Source organism: Bombus terrestris, chromosome 12, assembly GCF_910591885.1.
Source record: "Bombus terrestris chromosome 12, iyBomTerr1.2, whole genome shotgun sequence".
Classification (NCBI taxonomy): Eukaryota; Metazoa; Arthropoda; class Insecta; order Hymenoptera; family Apidae; genus Bombus; species Bombus terrestris.
The window spans coordinates 12644671-12669625 of NC_063280.1; the positions used below are offsets into that span (position 1 = coordinate 12644671).

General features: G+C 33.0%; 1 protein-coding gene and 2 long non-coding RNA genes across 14 annotated transcripts; 2 read left to right on the plus strand and 1 right to left on the minus strand.

Moving 5' to 3' along the window:
• Positions 1 to 625: 625 nt before the first annotated feature.
• On the minus strand, positions 626 to 24514 carry LOC100642581 (solute carrier family 2, facilitated glucose transporter member 1). Of its 12 annotated transcripts, none has more exons than XM_048411172.1 (9): positions 24113 to 24514; positions 21174 to 21367; positions 12824 to 12854; positions 12678 to 12737; positions 12566 to 12589; positions 5754 to 5852; positions 4622 to 5186; positions 4047 to 4447; positions 626 to 3959 (listed from the first exon to the last, which is right to left on the minus strand). In XM_048411172.1, the coding sequence occupies exons 1-9, from the start codon at positions 24119 to 24121 to the stop codon at positions 3612 to 3614; spliced, it is 1731 nt and encodes a 576-aa protein (XP_048267129.1). In that variant the 5' UTR covers positions 24122 to 24514; the 3' UTR covers positions 626 to 3611. The 12 variants fall into 12 exon arrangements, with proteins under 12 accessions (XP_048267129.1, XP_048267130.1, XP_048267131.1 ...); XM_048411173.1 differs by lacking the exon at positions 24113 to 24514 and adding an exon at positions 22876 to 23381; XM_048411174.1 differs by lacking the exon at positions 24113 to 24514 and adding an exon at positions 21487 to 21508.
• Positions 18846 to 20459, plus strand: LOC125386145. Its single transcript, XR_007226036.1, has 2 exons — positions 18846 to 19591; positions 19722 to 20459. It is a non-coding gene; the product is annotated as an uncharacterized LOC125386145 (long non-coding RNA).
• On the plus strand, positions 21701 to 23042 carry LOC125386146. The gene is made up of 2 exons (XR_007226037.1): positions 21701 to 21967; positions 22062 to 23042. It is a non-coding gene; the product is annotated as an uncharacterized LOC125386146 (long non-coding RNA).
• Positions 24515 to 24955: the final 441 nt, after the last annotated feature.

Genomic DNA, 24955 nt, shown 5'->3' on the forward strand with positions numbered 1-24955 from the left:
TGTTTTCATTTGCTTTATCACAATTGACATACATGTATACGTACATCGCACCCTCTATTCCTAATTTAATTTAATAATTTCAGAAAAGCCGTTGTCATTGCCGATTATTATTTCTCATTCAAGATTTTAATGCTAAATTACTTTTCGATATGCGTCGCTTTTTATTAGTGCCCGTTTATTAGTGCAAACAGGCACTTTTAATGAATTTGCAAACCTGGCAAGACATAAAAATTATCATAATAAGTATATTCAGTGACAATGCCATTTTCTATCAAATTACTTGGCATTAGCTTTGCCAATTACGCGATAATTTTAGAAAACTTCCGATAACGTAGAGTTGCGTCATTGAAAACTATTTATTTTTGTATTATGTATACATATATACATAATGTTGCATGCATTACCAGTATAGAAAGTTACAAATATGAATGATAACTTTATAATCGATAGATTTAGCAAAAAACAAATTTCGTTTTAAACATTTTCAGCAAACAACTTAATTATGTTAAATGTTAAATATAATGTCTAATCTATGTTTCTAAATTCATGATCGTTTCGATCGTTTACGAGTGATCGATATACATATTCAGTTTCAATTAAATTGATTAATTTTCATTCCAGTAACTCAGTAATATTACATAGTTTTTATTATGGTGATTTGTATATTGGGATCGGAAGTTACAGTTTATAATGTGATACATGTCGTTACGATGTTTCATAATAAAATCTGAAGTTGATATGATGCAAGGATGATTTAAATAATCGTCATGATATTATGGATAATGGATTTCTAATATATGCCTAAATAATAGTAACAATGTCGCGCGAAATTTACGAATTGTTCCGTTACATCTTATGGATATGTATGTTGTATCAATCCCATAATAAGGAAAGAGAGAAAAAAAAAAAAAAGGAAGAAAAAGAAGAAAGGGGGAAGTAAGAATCAAAATAATGAATACATGTCTCAGGTATAAAAAGAGAATCTAACACTAAATGCTATATAATTGTACCACAAAGAACTTACATGATATAGTTGATGAATAAAAAAAATTCGAGATTTAATTATACAAATATTTGCATGTTGGGTTGTACTCATTGTCCACATAATTCAGTGCTTTTATAACACTAAACATATGTATGTGTAAAAGTTTGAATATAGAAGTTTTGATTTTTAACGTTATACATAAATAATTTATTGCCTGTTGTAAATTTATTTTTAATTATATTAAAACCATAATTCATATACGTCAGATAAAGGAAAAATAACGCGTTTCGAGCGTTTAAACCTTTACATTTGTGTTTATTCGTTCTTTTTATTGCTTATCTGACGTTTATGAATATTTATCAAACTCCTTAAGGATTTACAGATATTATAACAGAATCCTTAATTTTCTATATTATAAATAATAAAATAGGTCTCTTATTATATAACTTAAGCCTCTGACAGACAAATAGTTAGATCGATCATCGTAAGTTAAACAAAATAGTTTGCGGGTAAATTTAATAAACAAAAATAATTATCCACTGCCTGTATGCATTATTATTCTGTCTATTTTCAATTAATTGTAGCTTAAGATATTGGTGTGCTTCGTGATTAGGAACTGATTTAATAACTGAATTGATACCCAATAAGTCTTAGTCCATTTTACAATTATTTCAATTATTATTTCGCTACCTCGATTACTGAATTGTAATTTAATATCGTATAAGATATAGACTGAAACTTACGTAGTACAACAATGTTGTATAACAACATCGTAAATATAATTTAAATTATGTAAATATAAAATACCTTTGTACGTTGAATTATTTTTCGAAAGTATTATCTTATCTAATTAATTAATGCATTAGATTTAGATATATGCATGTAGGTCTGGTACAGTATAATTTAGAGTTATATATGTATTGCAATGTTTTTAGTTTCACCTACACAATTTCTGCGTGTTTCAGCATTTAAAAAATGAAGAACCACCATTGGTTAATGAATCTGTTTGTTAAGGTGGAAAGATACACCGGCACACCGTGAAAACATGGGCTTCCTGATAAGTTTAGCATCAATGGTACAACTATGCGTGAGTATTATTTGGATCTAAGAATGTACGCGACAAACAAAACATTTTACTGTCGGTTCATGATTTACAGCGAAACTAACTTTTCTAAACTATACGTTACGATATTTTAACATGATTTTTGGCTATCGTTTATATTACATTAATTAATTACCTAATAAATATAACAACAACGGTATACAGATTTAAACATTCACTAGTTACATGCATATATAAATACGATTCTCTCCTGTACGCTATACGGTAATATCCTACGTATATCTCTATGTACAAGTGTACAACGGTACTCTTCATTTTTCTCATTTGGATAAAATTTCTATTTCTTGCGGCATAATGTGATAGAATTTATAAAAGTCTGTATAATTGTATACATGCAACCAAGAAAACTGTAAAAAATTTTAAAACGTACGTTTTACAATAGTAAAATTTTTATCGAGAATGAATCTCACGAGTTCCAACAATTTTACGCTATATTTGCCTGATTTCAGATATACACACGTATTACCAACATTTATAAATACTTTGGAAACGTTTCATGTAAAACAAATTTCTATCGGGGATTTTAGAAACATTGAAATGTTTATATCGTATAAATCTCTATTTAAAAAAGAAAAAAAAAAAAAAAAAAAAAGAAAATTTCAACCATGCAGAATGTATACTGATTTTAACAAGATTTTCCAAATGTAATTCCAATGCAAAAATATTATATTTTTATGACTAGAGTAATAATATTTAGTATCAGTATAATTAAATAATATCGTTTCTTCGCTCTTTTTGAAGATAGAACAACATCTAGTGCGAACAGTATGTGCAAAAGCGAAAATTGTCGTCTAATTCTCTCAATTATCCTTAAGGAACTGCGAGTTAAAATATATATGTTTTCCATTTATGCGTCTCTTAAATCGCTAATTTTTCCATGTTTTTGATCTTCGATATGAAAATATATATTAGAAATAAAATATTCGTCTCTCTGAGGTTGAGCTTCGTTTAATTCTTTAAAACTGTAGCATCTTGATCATTGTAGTATGTATTATTAATTTCATTCGAGGTTTGCGTGTAATAAAGATATAAAAAGAAACGAACAAATTTGTTAAGATGTACAATTCGGTAGCTTTTAACATTGTGTTTTACTATGTGTAATTTGATACTGCTTTCGTATGTCGCTATAAGTTTATTGTGCCGGTAATAATAGGAACTAAGTTTAAGTTTAATTGAAAGTCAAACTGCTTAAAAAATATGCGCGACTTGACAGCGTTTAGAATACACATTCAAAAGCAAGTACAGCTTTTTAATATTATTCGAATTCGTCACAAAGTAAAAATACAATTTTCCATGGTAATGATTCGCTAAAAAATGTTACGCCTTCGATTCGTATGAAAACGTGAATAGCATGTTAAAAATAGATGCACTCGTTGTAGTCAAGTCACGGACTCTTTAAAGAAAGAAATTCGCATCTACGTTCGATTCATTCTTCTGTGAAAACCTTTCTTTAAGAATAGGTTTCTAATTAATTTCTTAAGCGCAATGACAATATGAAAGTTCTTACTGGTACGATATTTGTCGAAACATGCTACTAATCTCCTCCATCGTTTTGTTCTTTGTCTCGGGTACTTTTTTGTAAATGAAGAAAACGAAGAATGCTTGTAGTGCGGCAAAAATAATGAACACGTAGGCACCTAATGCCTCTTGTAGCGGTAGGAATCCGATACTGACGATGAAGTTGGCCGTCCAATTGACCGCGATAGCAACGGACGTCGCCGCAGGCCTCGCGGATTGATTAAACAACTCGGATACCAAGAACCAAGGGATGCTACCTGGTCCAGTTGCAAATAGGATTACGAACGTCATTACCAGTACAATAGAGGAGTAAGCTGCTGCACGAGATGTATCCTGAAAACCATAAAAATAGATGCATCCGTTGGTTTTTCCTTTAAAGCAATACCGCGATATTAAATTTATTCACGGTAATATACTTACTGCGAAAGCAAGACAAATCGCGAGTAACGCGGTATCGATAAACATTCCGCTGAATCCGGCTAATAGCAACGTTTTTCTTCCAGCTTTTTCAACAAGTATCAAAGAAACAAAAGTCATAACAACGTTCATCGCTCCGACGGCCATCGTTGCATTTTGTGCTGCAGTCTTGTCCAATTGCGCCATCGTGAAGATCTTGGTCGAGAAGAACATGACGGCATTTATTCCGGACAATTGTTGAGCGAACATAACCATGATTGCGATCATCAATGGAATTCTAAGAGATGGATTTACAAATAATTCTTTCAACGTAACCTTTGGTACAAGTTTCACTGATTCGTATTCCGTCCTCATTTCCTCCATCTCATCGTGAACTTCGATCGTGCCACGCAACCAGGCCAAAGCTGCAACAACAAACAATCGTTTCGTTATCGATAAACGTCTCGCTCCAATAATGCAATAGAATTCTGTTCAATGAAAACAATGTACGCGAAACAAGCGACACAGCTTTGCCGTACTTTGCGGACGATACACGACATTAGAAAAGTAATTAACATTGAAAGACCGCGGAAACGTACCTCTCTGAGCTTCCATGTCTTTTCCTTTACTGAGCAACAGATATTTCGGACTTTCGGGACACAATGGAAGCGTAACCACTTGGAAAATTGCAGGGACAATTGTCAGGCATAAAAGAAGCGGCCATTGATCGTCAGTGCCCAAAATTTGCTCTAAGCCAAGAATTTGCGATACCAGAATAGACATAGTAATAACTAGTTGATAAACTGTCCCAACGGCTCCTCGTAGATGAATAGGTGATATTTCAGATAGATACATGGGCGCCAAACCGGCGTTTAGTCCTGCATTGATACCGATCAGAAATCTTCCGATAATTATCATTTCATAACTTTTCGCTGCTTTGGCACAGCCCTCGAAGATTACTGTGAGCAGGACCAGGATATTGTTCAGTAATAAACCACCCTTTCTACCAAAACGATCGGCTATCGAACCCACCAGAGAGCCACCGATCATTCCGCCTACGCAGAATATCGACACCGCTATTGCCCATATCATCGTTACTTCCGATTGTTTCGTTACTTGCCCAGTACGATTCATCTTCAGGTCACTGATCCAGTTTTCGATGAGCTGTAACACATCATCGGATACCATCACATATCTTTATCATTCACTTTCATTTCTACGTTATACTTTATCCACTTACTCGCTTACATTTCACATTCGAAAATTTAATTTGCAATTATAATATCAAACAATCGCAACATCAACTGTTTCATCTATTCGACGTTGAGCAGTAGCGGCGCTTGCAAAATTGAATTAAACACGTAAAAATTACATGTAGATACATACAGAAACCTACGACAACTGGGGAAAAGGTATTTTATGCGTGTAACATAAAAAGCCTCATTATTGATTCTAACAACTCGTACGATGTTTGTATGTATATATAACGCGGTAACATTAAGAATAAGAAACGTTGAAAGTATTTAAGATAAATCCAGGGACTTTGTTAAACGGAAACGACAAATTATTATTGGAACGCAAGCATCGACTATTGGCTGATTTAACAACAACCGATTATCCTAAATAAATAACAATTTTGCTTAATAATTGTGCGAATGAACATGATCGTAAAGTAGGCACATATCGACGGTGTGTACAAGAAAAATGCTGACAATGTGTCTTATGAAATACCTGCTGAGGTGCATTAACGACACCAGTGTTGTACCCATGTTGAAACGATGATCCAAGTGCAGCAGCCGCAATAGCAAATGCTAATCGTCCATTTAGACCCTGCAATAAGGACAATTATTCATTAGATCCGATCGCAAATCAAATCTATGAGATAGACGGACATCTATAGTATAGTGAATATGTTTAACGTTACTAGAAAAGAAACTTACTACTAAAAAGTAGTTACACCGGATCGTAAAAAGAATATGTCTTAATATGTCTTTATCGAAAAAAATTAACAGATATTAACAAAGACCGCGATATCAAGTATTTATTATGTTTTATCTAGTTGTTTTCTAATTGGATCTAAAATCATCAGACGAAACAAATCTGAGTTTGCTAAATAGAAGCTTAAACATTAAGAATGTTAGGTATATAGGCAATGTTTATAGCGACTAACGTTTGTCTGTAGAGGCGAAAAAGGTCATGAAAAATACTGATTGTGGTTTACCACCAAACATCTACCAAACCGAAGACCTATTTGCGATCTTACCGCTTTCCCAATGTAAGCGAATCCAACTGCTTTCAGAGTCATCGAGAAGTTCTGATCGATTCACTGACGAATTAAACAGAACCGTACTGATAACCAGATTAAACCACCGCAATCCTATCGTTTTATGCAAAATATCTATAAATGTGGATGTATGTATACTTATATGGGTTTCCGGTGTTTCCAAGCACGTGTCAAAAACTACTCTGTAGGTCGGTACCCCTGCCACGCATTTTTATACCGCTCTCCTATCCATGGCGCACAACCACGTTAAACACACTATTATACACGATACGCACACGTGTCCGAGAGAACTCTACCAGCCAGTGTCTCTCAAATCAAACGAAGCACGAATATAATCTCCAATTTAATTCCAAATTAATTCGTACAATTCATTATACTCCGAAGGTGTTGGCAGCAGGCAACACATATATATTATTATTATTATTATTATTATTATTATTATTATTGTCATTGTTATTATTACATCATCTACATGTGTTAGATGATATGTACATCATCTACATATGTTATTGTTAAAATAGCGTTTGCCCTTAACTTCACTTTCACTTTTATTTTCGCCCATTATTTTTCTGTTAAACACAGAGATTACCTTATATGTACAATATATATACTAACGTGCAAAGCAACTGTTTGGAAGAAAGGGTAAGTTGAAAGGAAATATTTAATTGACACAAATGGGAGAATATCTGTCAAGTCGTTGATAAAAAAACATATGTATCTCGCGCGATTTACTATTTCTCATGAATATGCATATTAAGAACTGCGTTACAGACAAGCCTTGTCTGTCATATACGGGAGCATATTCCATGGCACGGTTCATTTTCATCGTTTTCTTTTACTCCATCTTTAACCGATTACCGAACCAACTACTATGTATTCGGAAGAGAAGCAAAGCTTCGATAAAATAACAAAAGCACCGTTGTAGGCGTAAGAGGCAGCAGACCGAGAAAACTGTATTTTATATTTGTCCCTAATGTACGAGTTTATTTTATTTCAAGTTATCAAAAATTTCTTTCGAGCTTGGCTGCTCTCACCTCGATTCGTTAAATATTTGATCACGATGCGAAGCTGACTTATCTTTTATTTGATTCGATCGAATTCACTGAGACTCCGTTTCAAGAAAACGACACCATCAACAGCGATGCGAATGAAATTGTTTCGTAAGCATATTTCACACGGTAGTGTAACAGTGCCTTTATTTGTAATTATATATGTTTGTTCGTGTAGGCGATACGCCAGCGTAGTTTTAAAGCAAGTACGTTCCATATATTTAAGAAACTATTGTTATTTCCAATGACGATGACAAATACGTAGTAACAGTAACGAAATTCCATTTCATTACGAGTATGATGTCATGGTAGTAATTCTGGAACGAACGCGAACGAACTCATGAAGAAGCGAAAATTTCCTGTTCTTCGAACCTTTGTTGGCGATTGGTCGAAACAGAGGTGTGTCAATCACGAGCAGTGCCGATTGGCTGACGACGCCAAGCCTCTTTTACATCGGTCTCGTGGCACGCACAAGTTCGAGCATCCTAATTATAGCCACCACATGACACGAGCGCAAACAATTTATTAAAACTTTCAAGCTGTCAATTAGTTCGACGATCCTCGATCGTACGGTAAAATCTTTCACGAAATTTCCAAACGACTACTTTATTAATTCAACTGCGAACGAAATATATATATATACACACATGTGTAGGATCTATATACACGATGATATAACTAATCAACTATATGTATAATATTATTACCCAGTGATCTGGAATAGTCATGAATAAAATTGTATTCTATCTTAAAGAATTATATTATATTATATTATATTATATTATATTATTTCTCGCTTATTGCGTATATTTATGCATATATGAGATAAATCTTCTCGACCAAAGATAAAAAAAAGAATAACGTTGTTTTCACGTTACTATTCTTAAACAGAAATAATTTTGGACACCACCCCGGATACTTTGATTCTTAACCAGCTCGTTCAGTGAACGAATCTTTTCTTCGTTTCGATCAATTTTAAACTAGATCTTATATCTCTTTATAAAATAAAGTTTAGAACTTGTTGGAACTTATTATAAAACCACAGGTACATATTATTATCAAAAAATATTCGCATCTTCAAAATTCTTCATATAAACGTGTTAATCTTATTTACATATTTCTTTTTTCCTTTTTATTTACGTATTCGATGACCAGGTGTATGGTATTTAAGAAATTGCGATTTTGCATCGGTTACCGATTTGCGTCATTCGTTGTATGATGTAAGTTGTAAAGAATAGTAAATGTAATTCCGATTTAATTCAATAATTTACATGCTATAAATGCATAAATAACAAATGTTTCGTTGAATAAAATGAAATGCTAGGACAAAGTGCTAAGAAAAAGTTGTAATAATATTTGTAAGTATTCTAAGAGCACCTAACAATTTTACTTTCCATTTCCTAACACAAACATTAGTCTCATTCATCTCGAAACATTATCGTAGTAGGTAATTATTACTGTTCAAGGTTTTCATATATAGAAATAATCATACACATTGGTTAGATTAATATAACTACGAGTCGAGTAAACGTTCAGCTTTTTCCCCCACTATCTCCTTGCCAAACTTTTGAACTAACGTGAATCATTATTCACGGACTGTACAGATGCTTCGGTAGTATTTACTCGTGATATACTTTGTTCACAAACTTGAACAAGACATCACAATTCCAATAATGTCACCGGCGTATATTTTAACTTTATATATATATATATATATGGATGTAACTCCTAACATACAGTTTCCGATTAATTTCCTTTCACTTTCGAGATATAGGAATTTTACTTACAAACAATTTGCCAGGCAATATGCGTATTATCCAACGAAAGGACAACTCGATCTTTTTAATAATTGAACGAACGAATGTTTCCATTCTTTTATTTCGCCTGTACTAACTGGCACGCGCCGTGTAAAAAAAAAAAAAAAAAAAAAAAAAAAAAGAATATTAACTCGTTCAACGATTATTCGTTAATCGTTATTTAAAAGCAACCTCGATAATGCAACTTTCGACCAAACTTGATTTAAATAAACGTTTCTCCCTTCCTCCTTCTATTTCTTTAAACTTAACGTAGAGCGGTAGTCAAATAATCTTATGCTTCTATAAATATAATCAGCTTAAAAAAAAGAAAGAAATAAACGTGGTTAACAACACTTTCGAAGAGATAAACGAGCCAAAATCTTTGAACGTTCTATTAGTTCTGTATTAAAATCAGACGATAGACGAAGTAAACCTGAATCGTATTTCTTTGTAACTGAAAATAAGAAGCAATAAAATTCTGTACCTTGAATGCAATTAAGCGAATTATTATAGTCTTACTTCTAATGGCACAAAGTGTAAACTTTTCGACGTTTTGAAAATCTATGGTACCTCGGACGTTCAAATTGAATACTAATATTTTACCGCTAACAACATTTGCATACCATTCCACGATACTCGGAGCAAACACGACAGATTGATTTCAAAGAATATTTCGTCTGCTGCGAAATTGACACGATAACTAATAATGCGTTAATACGAGGTATTTGAGCAGAGATCGTGCGAGAAAGAAAAATGCGGTAACGCGATGTATAATAACGTCTAGTTGTTAATTTAGCATTGTTGCGTTAATTAACATTATACTTGTATCAAATATAGTATTTTACCTGTAGCGTGTAGCTCATGGTAAATCGATAAAATTTCGTAACCGTTATTACTAAATATTACACGTTATACTTTATCGGAGGAAGGTTTTGCTGTCACTAACGCGTATATAAAATGCGAATCACACACAGATGCGGCAACAGTGAAGAGACAACGACCGAATCGTTCCGTGTCACGGTCGCGTATGAAAGCTACTGAGACCAGATTCGTGCTAACGGGTCGAAAGCCGATTTTCGAAACCAGTCGTATCTCCCTCTCCTCTTTGCTTCTCCCTCGAGCTTGGGCCCCTCGAACGACCAATTGGACGACACCAAGTTACCTACTTACCTCTCTCACCGATCCAGCATTTCACCCGATGAAATTCACAGGAAAAGAAATTCACGTTAACAATCGTCCATACTTGTTTACGACGATTTTGCTCTTATTCCTTTCTTTCCTTGATAATCACAACTCAACCACTTACTTTTACGAATATCGCTTACTAACATAGGAAATTTACGTTCCTGTTTATCATCGAATCCCATAATAGGTATGGATAGTTCGGTATTCGTGACGTTGTTTCATTTACGGTACGATCAATTTTTGTCAGCAAATTTTTTTTATCGAATAGAGGTAAAATTTGGGTAAAAACGCTCGACTTCGTTTCAATATCAATAGTTTATCGGCGTTCTATCGAAGATGAGTAATTTCAAGTAATAACTGCCAGAGATCGTTCTGTACAACGATACACGATCGCTAACCACTTCCTGATTAAAAATTTAATTCGTCTACACGATATAAATTAGACAAAAATGTACGCTCCGGATTAACACGTAATTATAGCGCAGTTGTATAGCCGAGCAGTTTTAAACATTATAGTAACGCATTTGGATTTCTTACGTTTGTCCTTCTCGATTTCATCGGTCTTAAACCAAAGTTCTATCGAACGAGCTTATATTTCATCCGCCACGTATCAAATCAATATGTTTACGCGGTTGAGTATAATAGCAATATCTTATATCGTGATGTAAGGTTCGTTTTATAAAGTTTTTCTTAGCGCGACAGTAACATAATGAAAAATTCGATGAAAAAGAGAATTTTGTGTTATTGCTAAGATATTAGAAAGATAAACATTACTATCATACTAAAATGGTTGTTTGAGAAAATTTAAATAGACACTATGAGAGAGAGAGAGAGAGAGAGAGAGAGAGAGAGAGGGGGGAGAGAGAGAGAGAGAGAGAGAGACAGACAGACAGACAGCGAATTTGAACAAAATTTTACTCTAGCTGGATCTATTATTTTGTTGTTACAAGCTCGTACCGTCTCAATGAAAAACCGGATGTAGCCTTTTAATGTAGCGCTCGCGTTGCCTGCACCAATTTTATAGTTAAGAATATTAAAGTCAGAGTGGTTGTCGTAATCAACGTAATCCGGAGAACACTTTAACGACGTATTACCTCTATTCTTTGGAATTCATCTTGGTCGATACTTCTGCGTACCACGGTGATCAAATTTATTTGCGTTCGAAGCAAGAAGAAAAAGTTGGCCGCATAGACAAACATTTTCAACTATTTATTTCCCTTGATTGCGCACTCTTTTACCCGGTTTTTCTCTTCTAATCATTGGTTTTGTTTAAACGTTTAGAAAGTTTCACGAAAATAAATAAACATCGTTCTAAGCGGAATATTTCAAAGATATTATTAAACTACAGTTCGATAGACTTTGACGGCTTCGTTATCATTAGACAAAACGGAAATTACGCAGACTGTGTAAACTGTAAACTCGTGTTCCGAGGAATTGGGCGGTTCTACGTGTACAACGACACGACGTTTCAAAGATAAAGACCTAGAACGAAGTGGAGAAACAAATCTAAGAATATAGCTATTTGTTTACAACAGGATATTTTTAACGAATAAAAAATTGCTTGTCATGGGACGTCGACGAATCATCAAAAGTTACAGAATTAACCGCATTTCTAGAAAGTGAAATCCAAACGCCAATACAAATCAATTGCCCGATCATTTTTAACACAACCGCTTATTACAAAAACCTGTCCGTATGTACGTGCTTAGTAAAATTGGAAATAAGCATTCAACAGAATATAAAGATGTGGTGGATTTACAAACGACGTTTCAAAATATGTGAGAAATATAAGAATAAATGAGATAAAAAGGTAAAGTCAAGGAAACGACAATGTGACCTCCAGCCGTGGATATTCTTGTCTATCCGAAACTTATAATTTAATAGACAGGGCATAGAGAACGATTATATTATCGCCGGTGACATTCGACATGGCCAAAATTTGAACTTTACACAAGATTAGGTTCCTCTCGGTACGCGCAACTTTACTCGTCGTGAGTTAACAGACAACGAAAAATATGGCTTCGATATACGCGCTTACCTTCGTACACGAGGTAACACATTCGAGATTCGTACAGGAAGAACTCGAAGAAAGAAATCGAAATAAAACGGTTACTCCAATAAACAATAATAAATAATTTCAATGACTAAACAAAGAGTTAACGAGTAAAAATACGAATTAAGATACTTCTCATATTGAAGATTATCGTTCACGTTCTATCGTATACTCACCCACCGCTTATCCTCCGTGGTAGGCTGCGTGTGAAAGAATAAACAAAGAAATAGGAAAGATAAGATTCGTTTTAACGCTATTTGTACTGAAATTTTGGAAAAAATTCTTTACCTTTGGCGCTGGTGTTAAAGGCGATGGCGTTGTAACCTGTTTCTCGATTTCATTGCTTGACTAAATCGAAATTCGTTAATTACGTACGCATATCAAAAATATTCAAATGTCTACAAATTTTATATTAATTTCTTCGTTATTAATACCTTGTCATTTTCCGTTGCCATTATAAGGCGGCTTGTAAAAAAGAATCGTAAATTATACATATAGATATATAATACGTATGTATGTGTGCATATACATACATACATGCATACATACATACATACATACATACATACATACATACATACATACATACACACATACATACATACATATGTCATATGTTATTATACGAAAACGTTCAGCGTAATATTAATGATAAAATGAATAATTTACGAAATAGTGTTTACAAGAGAAGGAAAAATGAATATACGTAGATAGTAAAATCATTGGAGTAAAATCTGGTCTTACGTAAGATTAAAACGTTTAAGATACTTCGAATCGTTGCATGAGATTATGCGAAGTAATTTCAAGATAATTTAAAAATCAAATGGTTGTAAATATATCCACTGTATGTATATATGATGTATTATGAGGTGAAATATGAAATATACTATGAAGAAGTAGCAAACGATTGTTAATCGACATCTCGAGTTCACATCGTGATCGTAAGGATTATGAATGATTGCACATGGTGCAGTCAACGATACGACAACCAAAAAGGTTCAACAGCATTATACTTCTTACAGAATTCGTATCGTACGTGGTCATCTTTCTTGCGTGTTGTTTTTTTCTCTCTTTATCGCGCTGTGATACCCGCTGATGAGACAACTTCAGCAAACCCACACCGAAGGTCATCCAAGGTCAAATGTGGTAGCAAAATAAGCTTTCTTACGTTATAGACAATATCTCAATTGGTGACCATTTATGTGAACGCAAAGTTGCAATTCTCGTATTGCTGTACATCTCGTAGCCGTGTCTTTTGCATACAAGGCTTAAAATACCTATCGAATTTTATTCATTTCTCCATAAATGACAGCCGTATCTAATTGCTCTTTCAGTGCAAACTTCATTTTGATAATAATCGTACCGATCGATAGTCATATATTTGATTTAACAATCATTCACGCTAATCTTACAAACTGCCACGATGTTTACATTCTTAGCTACACGCCGTGTATTAATAGAACATAAACAATATTTTAGAACTATTCATTTACATAAAAATACGAGTCTAGATCTAGCGACGATAAGATATTTGGATCCATGCTGATCCATAACTCAAAAGAAATACATAAATAATCGTTCTACCATCTTTGATGACCTTGGATGACCTCCAGCGATAGTTTGCTGAAGTCGTCTCAATACCGACTGTCGCACTGCGATGAAATGAGCACAGCATTTCATTGAAAAAACTGGGAACAACCTTGAAATCTCCTCTATGCCTTCATCTACATAAAAATGTCTGTGTCACAGCATGCCCCTCCCTCTCTATACCGTGCAACTTTTGTATATAACATTTTTTCATGTTACTACGAATGACGGAAATATTCAAGTTGGGTATAATTATTGCCCCACTTTGTATGTATACGATTCTATACGATCTCATTGATTCAAAGGAAAGACAATTTTAATTTCATTCAGCAACAAAGAATGTTTCTATTAATGTAATATAGCATAACAAATAATATTCTTTTTGTTATATATCGCTGTTATTATGCTTATATATAATATACATATAACGCGCGCGCGCGCGTGTGTGTATATAGCATGCTTTATATTACAGCATCCCGTTTCATCTAATGATACTTTAATGACTATAATATTATAATCATTATTATAGATAAAAAATAGATATCACTAAGACAACGTCGTAATGGCGTCATCGAAAGGGACTCTAACTTGCTTCTATATAAATTGTGTGTACGTAAATAATCAATCTTCGTTTCGATCAATATAAACAAAATATGTAATATCCAGGGACGGCTACTCAATACGCGCTATCGCGTTGCAGCATGCTAAAAAATATTTCAAAAATCGCTGATATTATAATTTTTGTTTTATGCCATTATTTATTCGTGACTCGTTTTCACAGCGAGTTGATTCCTTGCATAAACGACGCGTGCGTTAGTGACTGTATCAGGCTCGCAGCAGGCTCGCAGCAGTCAGGGATTGCCTTCTAGTTCTACTCGTCAGGCGGACATAACGTTTGAAAATCGCTTCTAGACTAAACAAAATTCTATCGCTATCCATTGTATCGATATCAATATAGCCGTTAATATCTTCCCTCACAGTCTCACACTTTTTCTTCGTTCAACATGTTCCGTTCGTTGCCGCAGTCAGTGTCACATGTTCTCTGGTTACTGTGAATATTTAAAAGTTTCCCTTTTCATTGTGTTGATCTAATTCGAATCTTAATTTAATACGCGAGTATATCAGTCCTTGAAAATTAATTCCGTGGATTCTTTGACTTGTTTGCACTTACGCGATCTTTTGAAGATAAAATTCAAATTAGAACACTGGGAAGAGCTACTCCTCATTTGACTTATCGTTCGGACAACCAAGGGGAGAGAACATTGTTCTATATACAACGTCAGAGGTTAGTGACATGTTCGCAGTCAAGAAAAATCGTCGAGCCGATTTAATTATTTAAGACTATTTATCATGTAATGAAAGTTTACGTGTAATCACACGTGCACGCAGCACGCTACGTGTAAAATCTACGAGCCGCCACTGGTAATACCATTAAAATATGTAACAAGCCCATGATAATTTCGTGTGAAAAGAAGAAATAGAGTGGATGAGCTTTTAACGAAACAGTCTGTGTCAAACATTTTTTAACTATCATATCCTATCTACATGTATATATGGATTTTATATTTTTTCATACATCATATAACATGGTATCGTTACATCGCGCAACTTTCTTTGAAACTCATAATCTTTGTTTAAATTAGTTCCTTCCTCACATCTACATATATATCAAAACATTTTAAGTCAAAGTCTAACTGCAGAAACAATTCTAATCAAATTACCTTTACCTTCTTACCATTCACAACTGTTGCAATTAATAAATACAAATAACGTAATCAATGCTGATCATTATTATTTTATCGTAAGAATCAAAACATTTCTTTGCATCGAATTGAATTTAATTTTAGAATCATTATTGATATCAGTATAAAGAATTATCCCTTACGAACGATATATACATATATTTACGTTACTAAAATGCATTATATACATACCTACAATCTCAGAAGAGTCAGAAAGAAATTTCCTATTTGTACCCTACCCTCGATAATATATGTCTACTTGCAACTTGTGATTGTCAGTTCGCTTCTATCTATTTTAGATTTGCATTGAATTTACAAAAGGCAAACGTAGAATTCATTTAATGAATTCTCATAAGAGAAATAGCGGCTGTTGCCGCGCGAGTGGCAAGCGTAACACAAATGAAACACGTATGTCAGTATGTATACGTACTTACTTACTGTTGATGACGTAGTCAAAGGGAACGCGGGTTTGACTATTCCAAGCGAGTTCACGTTCGATCCTCGTATGCTTATCTTCTCTGGGTAAACGAATACCCGACCAAGAAGTTTCACTGTATTTTTGTGCGCACGCGCGAAAATTTTTATTGGAATTCCAAATCTAACATTGCTTAATTTTTGATCCACTTGGAAAATTATCTCTAGTCTAAGTCATTCGATCAGAGAAAATAATAATTATATCCAGATAACAAAATAAATTTACTCTCTTACTCTATTGTCTTTCCTTTGTTCCTTTCCTTTGTTGTTGTTGTTGTTGTTGTTGTTGTTGATTATAGACTACAAATATTTTAAATTTATTTTAACTCTATAGTTTAGTTATTTAAGTCAAGTGACTTTTTTCTAATAAATTTTCTAAAATAATATTACTTGATATAACACAGAGAAATTAAAGGTTATATGTGTAAATTATCTAAAGAATTTAATATTTATTCGAAATATTAATATATCACTTTAGAAAAATTGTAAAATTTCACTTTCGCATTCGCGTTTACTATTGCATAACGCTTGTTCATTCCTTATATCTTCCTACATTTCACATTAAAAGCCATTATGTACATATTATGAACTTTATTGATTTACAACTTGCATAATGCGAAAAACAATTGACCTCGAATATTATTAGTTATAAATATCACGCAACATCTTTTTAGATTTACACCGATTTTACTCTTTGTATTCGATTAAGCATTCGGATATATCATCACACATATATTTTTTAAAGACACCGTTCTTATCACAATTAATTTCAATGTATATTTTCATACACAACCATATAATGTTCTTATACGAGTAAAACTAACGGAATTTTTAAACGACCATTAGGTCAATAATCTGTTAAATAGCTTTCTTCAGCTTGTAACATACGTATTCGCGTAAGGTATGAGATATACTGACTTCCATTTCTGGCTGTTTTTGTCGAGCCTGCGCCACCACGGACGCCTATGTGGGCCAAATGTTTACCGGTAGATCGATATATTTTGAAACATGTAACTTTGGTTAAGGGGAAGTACATCATAATTCTCGTAATTTAGAGTAGAAAACTTATTATGTTGCCACATATGGAGATTACTGATTGCAAATATCATAAATGACTATAGATCAAATAAGAAATTTAAAGCAAAGTGCGTGCATGCGTACGTGTGTGTATGCACATGTACGTGATAATTATATAAATTTAATATTTCATTATTTTATGTTAAGTAAAATAAACATTTATCTAAAATGCGACATTATTATCTTTGTATAACTAATTTGTTAAATATAATGTATATGTGTAAACATATTCTAACCTCTTCTGAAGTATACAGATATGGTATAGAGGTAAGAAATTACTATACTTTTGATCATAGAACATTTATCAAATCATTGATATGAAAAAAAGGAGATGCAATGAGAGTATGCGGATATGTAATAAAACGTACTTAGTTATCTTATCTCAGGTAAAAATGAACGATACCATCGCGTAGGCGATAAACGACGGCTACACATTTGATGCAACTGCAAGCTACACGCTCACTAAGCGACGTCATTACTCGGTAGATGGCGAGCCCCCAAGAATCATTCTCTCTCTCTCTCTCTCTCTCTCTCTCTCTCTCTCTCCCTCCCCTCCCTCTTCCTGTTTTCTTCCAGCGCTTTGCTACATAACCTTCGAATTTTTACACATATATTTACAATCCTCTTATTACTTTGCATTTTTGTAAGAAATTTGAAACAAAATCTTTGAGTACGTATAGTTATCGCATCACCTATTTATTGTGATGAATAATTACAACGTAACATTATGCTTCAAAATTATATATACATAACGCAATTTAATTTATTGTATTATACAAATTTAGCAAACAATATTAAGGACGATAGTAAATAGTAATGATACCTTTATTCAAGCGTGAATAAGTTTAAATGAATCCAAGTTTAATGATAATCCAATTTCTTTGTTTGCAATTTGCAATTTAAATGCATATGTAATACAAAAATATTAAAAACTTAAATTATTGTAAAATATTCTGATATTAATATATTATATTTATAAGGGGAATTCATATAAAAGAAATTTGAAGTCATTTCCTTTAGCAAGTTGATTCCGTAAAACAAGTATGTATTAGCATTTCAAATTATGTTCCATCCACTTTCAAGCTGTTACATAGGTACGTACGTTCATCGAATCCAAAGCTCTAAAACAATTATTGATAATTTAATTATAATTTAGAAATATATAGTGCAATCATAAGGAGAACTAGAGGATGTTTATATATTTTTGTCACGAAAAGATAAAAAATCTGAGAAATGCACATTCATGTTTCAAATGAATAATTTGAGAAATTGCGTACATACACACATACATACATACATACATGAGTATATGAAATGTGTCATAATTATAGACTCATAATACACAGGACAAATACATATGTAATGTGAAAGAAACGCGATGCGAATTTCATAACTGATACATTAATCGAATGGTTATCGTATATTACAACGATGAAGAAAAAGTTATAAATAAATAACAATTTTTAATAATTGTATGTCGTTTAAAAATTGTTTCATAATAAACATAAAAATTGAGATTCTTATGAAACGAACATTACTGCTTATATTTTTTATTTAATAATAAATAAAGGAACATAATTCGGTAATTTTTAAAATGTCGATGAGTTCTCGATTTCTGTGATTTTTAAGTATATATGTTGAAGAAATGAACGTTTTGAACCAACAGATTTTTGCGAATATCTAGAAAACTAAGAGAGTCCGACGATTGTACGTACGGGGAGAAAGTTGTTCAAAATGTTGATTTCTACGACATATTTCAAAATCGTCGAAATCGAAAACGCGCGGACTTTCTAAATTCTGAATAATTCCCTATAAAATTCCCCATAATGTTACATATTTACTTATAGCATTATTAATTTAGCAATTCGTATAGCATTAATATAAATTTAATATATTTTTACTCATCGTAAATTGTATGTTACGTTTATGTAACATTCATATGCGATTGCGTCAGATAGTATACATATCTCGAGGAATTAAAGAACACCACAGACAGACGACAGGTGACGTGCCTTGTACACACCCACCGAATCGACCAATCAGGAGCTAGGTTATCAAGCGTTCTCAAATCATTTCCTACACACAAGTTATCTATAACTATTTTTCAAGAAAACAATATTCGTTGTAAAACATATACTGCTTTGAAATAGAAAAAGATAATTAAGATAAATTTAGGGAAACTAGATACGTTCAACGTTATTAACATTAGATATTGTTATGATAGAACCGCGATATGTTAACCACTGTTTGTGTCAATACATCGTCCTTAGACTGGTAACTCGGAACGGAAAACCGAATGAAAGGGAAAATTTACCTGTTGATGTGAGTATAAAATTCTAATCTTTTGTACAACATAAAATCGAACATCTTGAAACAATAGTTATTTTAAATAACTAAATTATAATATAAGAACAAGACTTTGATACAACTTTGATTGAAAATTTTGTTCCAGATACTTCCATCACACGTTATTGCTAGTTTTTAAAATTGTTTGATAGAAAAATATATTTTAAGAGATAAACGAATCATATTTATGTTGCAATTGATGACAAATGTGATTTGTAGCATTTACGTGATTATTAAGAAAAGAAAAGAAAAGAAAAGAAAAAAAAAGAAAAGAAAAAAAAAAAAAGAAAAGAATTCACTAAAATAAGATTTTATAAAATCCATAATTATAGAATATTGATATAATACGAGCGATAAGTATCGTTTAATTATCCGATAGGTACTAAGGGCATATTAATTGAATGCTTAGAATTCTATTAACTAGGGTCAAATGCGTATCTACGTACAGTAGTTTAGAGCTCATCTTACGTCATTCGAAGAAACCACAGATCGTTTGTGATCAAGAAAGCATTACTAAAGACTAACGATATTTGCTGCAAACTCTAGAGAATCGATCAATGATCTGTGATGCGTAAGGTCAAGAATTCCGTCAATCGTTTATGTGTTCTATTGATTATAATTATCGTAAAGCAACATTGATTCAAAATATTATTTCATTTTTACTCTATAATCGACATCCTTATGGAATTTCTAAAATCGCAAGTATTGTACATCGTTCTTGAATATCGTAATCTAAATGTCATTTTAACCATTTAATTATTTTTTATTGTTTGTTGTTATATATTATCACAGGGGATATTCCTCTCTGATATTGTATATTTTATATTAAACGATATTCATTTCAGAGGGTGTTGTTATTCAATAGGTAACCTTAAACGTAAATACAATTAGTTTCTCTTCAAATAAATTATCTTCTTTTCGTGCTTCCCTTTTTACGTGTGTACATGCACATAGAAAGCATTTTTGTTTATATGTATATATGAATCGTTAGGTCGTTTACTAATGAAAGTTCCGCGGATCATTCGTAAGTTGTGGTGGTGGATGACATTTTACCAACTTACTAATTTTATTAACTTACTTATATTTATATCTATAGATTGTCAAAAATTTCCATCAAGTGGGAAATTTGGTCGATACGCGTGTTTCCTTCAAACGACAAGTATTATTTGGATGAAAATATTACAGTAAAAATTTTTGCAGAGCTTAGTTAACGACTTATTATGGCTTCATTGTCTGATAACATTTGTATCTATATAAATTTCACTCGGGATTTACATCGAATCAGCTATTACTTTTATATTGTTATTTTATACATTTCATGTTTGTGTTTTTAATATCAATAGTTAGTGTCATGTTATGTGTATTTAATATCAGTAATGGTTTATTGAAATTTTAGTAATAAAAAGTAAATTAGTACAACATACGATAAAAATACATTAGTAGAATATCAAGAAAAGATGTAAGAAAATGCTAATACGTCTAAAAGTAATTTGTTACATAAGCAATTTAAAGATATTTCGATAAATGATTTGAATATATATAAAAACAATCTACTCACTTTCCCAGCTGAGACAGGTATAGTGGTTTCTCTAGCATAAATCGGAACGTCCATATCACTAACACTGCTGCTGATACTAGGTGCTCTGGAATCTGGTCGACCATTAATAGGAACAGAAAGATGCGTTGGCCTAAGTGGATGAGATTCTGCGACAAAACCTTCTCCAAAGTCCTCATCATCTCGATCCATTTTTCCTTACCGAAGAAAATATACATAAAGCGATAAACCAACGTATTTGTCACTTTTGGTAAATATCAATATCTCAGCCACCTCGCCGAGTTCGATGATTTTTTAATATTTTGTAGAAATCAACCTTTTGAAATAACCTTTTCCTCTACATATAATCGGTCGCCTGGTCTTAGTTTCCGAGATATCCGGAAAAAAGGTTGTCGATATCACTACTGCGATTTTTGCCTTTAATTATCCGTCCGTGGCAGCGTATGCGTCAGTATTGATTACCGACCGTTATAAGACGGCCGGATAAAATGACGCCTAGTCTAAACCTAATTCTTATCTTTTGTTTGTAGTTTATTTGCATATCTTCTTGTTAGGTTTAGGTTAGACGCTATTTTATCCGACGGTCGCGTCGTAAGGTAGCCGGCAACCAATACTGACGCATACGCTAACAGCCCACGCGGACGCCTACAAATATAGGCAGAATTCACGGTGTGGTACCGACAGTTTTTTCCCGAATATCTTGGAAATTAAGACCAAGCGGCGATTTTACGTATAGGAAAACGTTGTTCTTAATGTTCAATTTTACAATATATACAAAGATCATCGAAATCGGCGAGGTGAGTGACATGTCGATAATTAACATAATAAATTTACATTGAGTATTTACTATACTCTTCAAGCACGTTGAAAATGTACAAATTTCGTTTTTAGATGGTAATTATTACCGAAAAGAGAAGGGCGATATACAACTTTGTAATTGACTGAAATATTGCAGTTTCTGCATAAATTATTAAAGATAAAAATAGATATATCATTAGAATAATGACAATTGTCAATTATGCGTCGTAGATAATGTACGTAAAATTAGCGCGAGAATGTGACAACAGTACGCTTTCCCTATCAATTATTTGGCAAAGAATCAAGGCTAGTGGCTCGATGACACACTCCCCACTTCTATTGAAAATTTCATTCTACGATCATTCAAGAAAATCATTAGAAATTAATGTAACTTTTGTAATAATTACATATTTCGAAAACATCAACATAATTCACACTGTTCGTTGTTTAGGATTTCAAAGACATATAAATACACAAAATTTAGGAGCAAATTATAACTTATAATTTGATTTAGAATTAAAATTAACATACTTTCTTTTTTTACTTGATGTTGTGAGTTTTACTCTCTTAGTTCCTTGTGTTAAAAATATATATATTTATAATAGATTATTAATTACGTTTTAAATAAGCATGTTTCTCGCAAATCACTCGACATGAATTGGCAAGAATTCTTGAATATGCTATGCATATTTAACATTTATACGTTCGACCAATGAACCAACGTTTAAAGGTTTCGCACGTGAAAGGAAAAAAAATGATTTTTCCATATATGATTCGTTCTATATAAGATGAAATATATTAGTTCGCTCGAGCCAATATGCCGACCGTGAAAAATCAGGACATGGTCCATTGACGTCAACAGGGAGTCTAAAAGCTGTTATAAGAAAAACATGACATTATTAATTACCTCGTGCTCAAGCGAAGTAGAAACGATAGAAAGAATAGAATGAAGAGAACAGTTCGGCAAGAGTCCGTTGTTTCTCAATGAGTGAACCTGCACCTCTTATAGCGCTGATCGTGAAAGGATCTGTTGAACGTGTTACCGATGAAATCGACGATAAAAGCACGAAAATACGGGGAGCAAAATATCGAAGATCAGAGCATCCGTCCACCCAGGGTGTGCTCTTGAGACTGAGCTAGAGGACGCATCAAGTCGCGACGTCGCCGTCGTCGTCGCCGTCGGCAAGACGTAGCCGTCGGCCTCAGGCTGGATTTAATTTTAACGCGTACGTCGTTAGACGAGCCTCCGGCTTCCTCTAACAACGAACACAACTACGTTAATGCATCGCCTCTTCTTCCCCCTCGATTCTTCTATTCCCCTATATTTCTGCATCAATTAATTCTTGCTTCAATTGATTTCACTTGACCTGGTAGCATATCCTACCGACAGATTCTATCAGACTTCTAACTATTCCAATATCTTCCGAAGATATTCATATTTTTTCTTACTCTACCTTGCATTCTTAGAATTAATCACAGTTAAAATCGTCTTTATTTGATAGAAATTAAAAAAAAAAATTGATAAAAAACAATGTAAACATTTACGTTTAAAAGGTACTTATATGTTTAATATTTATTATTCCTACATTTTTTCTTATAAGTCAACTTCCTTTATATTCGTCATCATAGAAATTTCTTCATCAATTGTATCTTACATATGTATCTGTCTCACAATCAAATAAAAGATATCTATTAATCAAAGTCAACTGTGTACAACAAATTATTGTCGCTATTTAATTTCAATTAATTTTCATCGTGTTTTCTAATAACATTGATTACATAAAAAAGAACACTCGATTTTAAGACTAACTATGTGTATCAAAGGTGGTTTACTTCAACTGATACCGATTTATAAAGTCACGTTTCTATACATAATTTTAATGACGCATTACTAGAAAAAGATATCGTATACTAAAGAATATGTAATAACTAAAATATCTTTCAACTATTTCTAACATAAAAAATTTGAAATCTAGTGAAATATCATTGAAATATAAAACTCTTTTCTTGTTAGAATATTGAAAAGATAATTACAGTATTTGTATCTGATATTTTTTAATCGATATTTTTTATTGAAAATATAATCAAGAATACGATTTACGAACACTTACTAAATCTTACAATATTGTTTCTCATAAACTTACCAGCGTCATCTGGTGAATTATTCAGTTACCGAGTGTTCATAGGGCCGTATTCATAGTTCGCTCTCAAGACAATGCTTAAATTTTTATAAAGTAATGCATCTTTGTAGAGTCGATCTTATTTCCCTTAAGAAATCACGAATTCATAGTGGTTACTTAAGAAGGTTCACCAGGAAGAAGCAAACGCTTATACGCAGAATCGTCTTATATTCACTTTCTTTTCAAAGTCTTTGCTTAAGACCACGATCATATACACAGGTCCGGAAACTCCTGTAGCGGGGGTAGTTTCAAATTTGAGGACAGAAAGTTTCTTGAATTGTCCACTACACACAGGACGCTGATGTCGAGTAGCTAAAATAATTTCAACAAAGTAACACGTGATGCAAGTAATCAAATGAACATTTTATAATTTTTGTAACGCTTTATAAGTAAGTATACGTTATTTATGCATAAACACATCTATTTATGGTTAAACTTCGCATTAGGGGACACAAAATTATTATCTTGTATCCCCCCCCCTTTTTTTTTATTACTCTGCAGCAACGCCGGTGGTGGCGGATAGGAAAAACACAGATCGTCGTATAATCGTGACATTCTCCGCCACAGAACCTGTTTCAGAACCTGTACATGAGACAACGGTACATATGCATACGTATATACTAGTATATATGTATGCTAACTTGGTAACTTGATTTGCGTTCGGAAACTCTCAGAATAATGATCTGTTAGAGCAACCAATGATAGAAGGACATTCCGCTCATCCCTTGGTGGGCGATGAAGTAAACTGCGCACGCATGAATAATGGATCTGAGCGTCTTGAGGGGCATCTTTAGAATATTTATTACG

Bases quoted from the DNA above. Each gene is read 5' to 3' on its own strand.
- LOC100642581 (XM_048411172.1), bottom strand. The intron at 12,855-21,173 runs GTGAGTAGATTG...CTTTTTTACAAG, and splicing joins TACCTGTCTCAGCTGGGAAA to CCGCCTTATAATGGCAACGG. The intron at 12,738-12,823 runs GTATTAATAACG...ATTTCGATTTAG, and splicing joins TGGCAACGGAAAATGACAAG to TCAAGCAATGAAATCGAGAA.